The following is a 4,620-nucleotide window of genomic DNA, read 5'->3' on the forward strand; positions in this document are numbered from 1 at the left end:
CACCACCCCCTCCTCCCCAAGGGCAGGGGGAGCTGCCGGCAGCGCTCCCGGACTGCCGCCCATGCAGGAAACTGGGAACAGGGACACAGCTGCCATGCAGTAAAGAGCACTGAGCCTCTTGGGACAGCCTAATGCCTCCTGATGGAAGCTGTTTATTCTTTTTATTGCTGCCCTGTTGACTTTATGTGAAAAGCCCTGCAGCAGGATCAGGCAGCTGAAGGCACCCAGCAGGACAAGCAGCGCTCGGGGACCCCTCCTCGGCAGCGCTGGGCTGCGGGGGCTGCCCTGCATGGCAGGCTGGTGACAGCACTGCTCTGCGTGGAGTGGCCAGCATACAGCATACCTGGCTCTCCAGCTGGCAGGGGCCTGGCATCTGGCAGAAAGCCCACGCAGAGGACAGCGTGGGAGGAACCTCAGTGCCTTTGTGGAGCTGAAAGGCTCTTTATGCTGGAAAAATCGCTTCAAAGAACAAAGCAAATCCCCAGAAGAGACCTTCTGCTTGTATAAACCAGTATCTCTGAATGAAAGGCAGTGATGTCCCGCAGAGGCTTCCAGGCTGGGGGAGCATCCCTGTGCACTCATACAGGGAACAGGCTGCACCAAGCCCGGCTGCTGCCCTGCAGACACAGCCTGCCCAGGAACTAGGCTACTGCTGGAACAGCGATGACACAGGCTGCAACACGTGCCTAAAAGCACATCCTAAAGAAGCAGTCTCTGGCTGCAGCACCTTGGTATCTGCTTTGCTTTCAGAAGGCTGAATCCTGCACATGAAGTACAGCCGATGCCTGAGAGCCCAGCTCAGCCTTTCCCATCAGGACAGGAGGCTGGCATGGAACAAGGTTCCAGCACGTGGCAAAACTGGAGCATCCCAGCTACCAGGAAACAGCAGCCTAAGTCCTCATCCTGCAGTACCAGCACTAGCTGGAGACAGACAGTTCTCAGTTGCTCTGCTCCCTTCTTTCCACATTTCTTCTTTACTCTTTCTTTAAAGAAATATTGTGCATTATACATGTCTTTTCTGGCCTCCACTCCCCTGACAATGCTGCAAAACCTAGAGCCTTTCTGCAAGGTAAGTGAAGCCAACTGAAGATCTTTGGCATAACAACTCTGACTGCTGTTTCTGTCTCCTAACGCGAGTAAGCAACACTTGACCATGTGAAAAATGCCAACACCATCAGCTAAGTCTTCTACAGACTCAACAATTTGGCAGCAGTGTATAATATTGAATTCCACAGAACTCCCTTCCTTTACTTGCTTGTTTGTCTCAGATATGGCAACACACCAACGCACAGAGCAGCCCTTTTGCTGTTTCAAAAGGGTTTACAGGAGGCCGGACAAGTTCTGGTGGATCAGCATGTACTGCCACTGATGGGTTCATTTTACTGTGCTAAATCTAGCAACACCTTTCATGCAACTACTTCAAAATATTTTACAGCCATTTCCCACAAACTCCAGAGGGACGGATAAGCAGCTTTATCTCCACTTCACATACGTGGCCAAAGAGATTAACTTGGTCACAGTTAATGACAGAAAGGAGAGACGAGCCCAGGCATTTTAATATAAACACATGCCTCTTTTGACAGAGGGGGCACAGCAAAGTACTTTAAATCCAAGTTTAACTTGATCTGTCTCTATATTCTTCTCTTCCTCTCTAAAGGACAAAACAAAAAGGTCACTGGAGATGAGGGAGGGACAGACGTGCTCTGTGCCGCTCCACGGCTCCTCTGATCAAGTTTTACATTTCTCATTAAAACCAAAGCCCTGGGAGGACTCTCTGCCCTCTCCCGAGCAGCTGGGGCCTTCTTCCTTGCTGGAGCAGGAGATTAGCAGGACAGCTTTGTTAGAAAAGTCACCATTCTGCAGTGATGGGAGGGCACAAGAAATGTCAAGGCTGTGCCTGATAGATGACACGGAGCCCTCTGGGATCTGGGGGGGATGCTGCTAGATTAGCTGCTCCATGTCCTGACGGTTCAGATTTGCGTACCAATCAAGAAGCTGCACATGGCAATTTCTGCTTGACATGAAGGGTGTGGAGAGTCCCCCCACCCCTTCTGTTCGTTGGTGACACAGGCTGGAGGAGGATGTGCACAACTGCAGGAGATGGGCAGTGCTGGGATGCCAGTGGGGCACGGCTGGCCAGCCTTGGAGCTCACCCACAGCTCAGATCCCACCACAAAGCCCCTCAGCAGGTGCTGCCCCTGTAGATTTGCTGCCCCGGGGCCCAGCACTGCCCCACTCTGCACAGGCTGCAGCCATGGGCCCTGCTGGGCCTCCAGCAGAGGCCAAATCCACCCTCCCCGCCCAGAGCCCCTCCCCATGCCCACCACACCTCGGATGCCCATGGGACAGAGGACCTGGGTCATGCCACACGCAGACCCACTGTCCCCAAACAGCACTGCTGTTCCTGACAGGCACAGCACTCTTATCATCATTGAATGCACTGAGACTAAAATGCTAACTTTAAAACTACATCTAAAAACATCTGTCTCATCTTCCTTTGTGCAGATTAGCCACCTACAGAAAGCCCGATGCTGCTGGCTCCAATGACTGTCTTCTCCTTCCATCACTCTCAGTACTAGAAGAGGATCTTCTTCTGCAGAGTGCCAAAACCCTTCTTGCCATGCTCTTGCAAGATACATAGAATTTGTACTAAAGTCTGTTTAAATAAACTGCTCTTCCTTTGGGGATTTAAAATTGGGACAGCCATGTGCAGCTCACACATCCGAGATCTTGTTTTCTTTGGTGAAGAGAACATATAATCAGGGGAATTTAGCTGCACAGAGTTGAAAGAAGCTTTAGTTAAAGACCCCTGGAGGGATTCCTGGAGTGCAGAAGAAAAGCCATCTGCTGACTCTGGTGGAAGTGTCAGCAAGCAAATAAAGTTGGGAAGAATAACCTAAACAGCCTGAACTAACTTGAAACTCAGCAACTCTCCAGGAAACTGAAGCCCTCAAAGCTCCAGAAAAAAAACCAACATTATTTAAAAAATGAGGAAGACAGAAAATACACACAAGAAAATTAGAAACCCCACAGATAAATCAAAGTGTTATCATACCTTGCCATTCAAGTATCTTCACAATCAAATTACTGTTTTTCTAATATGGCTAAATACATTTTATATAATAAGGGGGGGAGAAGGACATGCTAAGAATATTTATTTTCTTCAATTAAGCTTAGAAGAATAAATATAAGTTAATAGGTTAATAAAGCAGATAAACACTCCAGCACATTTTTAAATTAAACATTTAAGTCATGATGAAGCCAGAGGACTAACTTGATACTTATAAATCCGTGACTTATGTGTTCATTGAAGCAACTCCAGCAGGAAGGAACCCGGCACTGTGCAACCTATAGCACTATGAAGATACCTATTACGGAAAGAAATGGAAATCCCTTCTCTCCAATCATTTCAAAGCAGTTCACAGGAGTCACTGATATGCTGCTCGGTTCCTACCATCACCACAAACCTGCTTCCAGCAGTTCCTGCCCTGAGGGCTGCCAAGGGCAGCTCCACTGACAGAGGCTGCAGATGTGTGCAGCAGAAAGAAAAAAAGTCCTCTGTTTCCACAGCAAACCCAAGAGCATATCTGTTTCAAATGCAGACAAATCAATGGGACAGGAGGAAACCCCAGGTTCCCTGGCTTGGCTCAAAGCAAATTCCCCTCCAAAGGCTCCAGACTTGGAGAAGCTCCAGCCACAGAACAACCTGCAGGGTGGAGGCCACAGATGAAGCTGTTGCTATATCATGGAGCAAAGGACCATGTCTGCCCAACTCCAAGGCTCCGTGTGCATCAACAGCCAAACCTCAGCAGGCTGGGGGAACAGCAGGAAAGGTGCAGAAAATGGTCAAGCAATTTGCATGTTTGTCCAAGCAGTTGGTCCATTAGATGTGCCTGAACCAAACAGGTCAATCGAGACTCCCCTGATTCTGTGCTTAGGAAAGTGCTGGGTTCAGGCTGGTTCATACCCTGCAGCTACAATTAAAAACTCCATCTTTTTCCAGACACTGATGGAAGAAGTTTACATGGAGCATAAACAGAAATCAATTACTTTGCTGTGTGATCGTGTGGCTGCCGTCAAGTTCAGAGGAGGCTGTCTCTGAGCATTGCCCAGAGACGTGGTGGCTGCCCCATCACTGGAAGTGTCCAAGGCCAGGTTGGATGGGGCTTTAAGCAACCTGATCTACTGAAAGATGTCCCTGCCCATGGCAGGGGCATGGAGCAGATGATCTTTGAATCCTATCCATCCTATCTATCCTATCATTCCCACCTAATGGCAGCTCAAGCTCTGCTCATATAAGCCTACAAAAACTGGGGAGAAAAATGAAATGTGTGCGTGCAGCTGAGAGTGAAAAAACCACCACAGGGAAAAAAAACCCCACCATCCAAACTTACAGGACATTTTCAGGCCCCAGGTAACTGCGTTTTAAAGCTCCAACAAATACCCCTTCATCACCACCACATGAGTGTGCATCTAAGGAGCAAAACATGCTGAGGCTGTGCACTGAGCAGCAGGAAAGGGGCAGGATGTGCTGGGGGGGACACACTTACATCGATGAGGTCAGAGACGTCGTGGATGTAGTATTTGCTGACAGCGGCATTGGCGGCTGCCAGGTTCAGC

The 4,620-nt window shown here is 49.2% G+C and overlaps 1 protein-coding gene across 1 annotated transcript in view; it reads right to left on the minus strand.

Moving 5' to 3' along the window:
• SRGAP3 (SLIT-ROBO Rho GTPase activating protein 3) overlaps window positions 1–4,620 on the minus strand; it is a 44,779-nt gene that overhangs the window by 23,130 nt on the left and 17,029 nt on the right. The window contains exon 6 of the mRNA XM_010003356.1: window positions 4,551–4,620. Coding sequence (XP_010001658.1) covers window positions 4,551–4,620 — 70 coding nt within the window. The remainder of the gene's footprint in view (window positions 1–4,550) is intronic.

Source organism: Chaetura pelagica, unplaced genomic scaffold, assembly GCF_000747805.2.
Source record: "Chaetura pelagica isolate M959 unplaced genomic scaffold, ChaPel_1.0 scaffold328, whole genome shotgun sequence".
In the NCBI taxonomy this organism is placed as follows: domain Eukaryota; kingdom Metazoa; phylum Chordata; class Aves; order Apodiformes; family Apodidae; genus Chaetura; species Chaetura pelagica.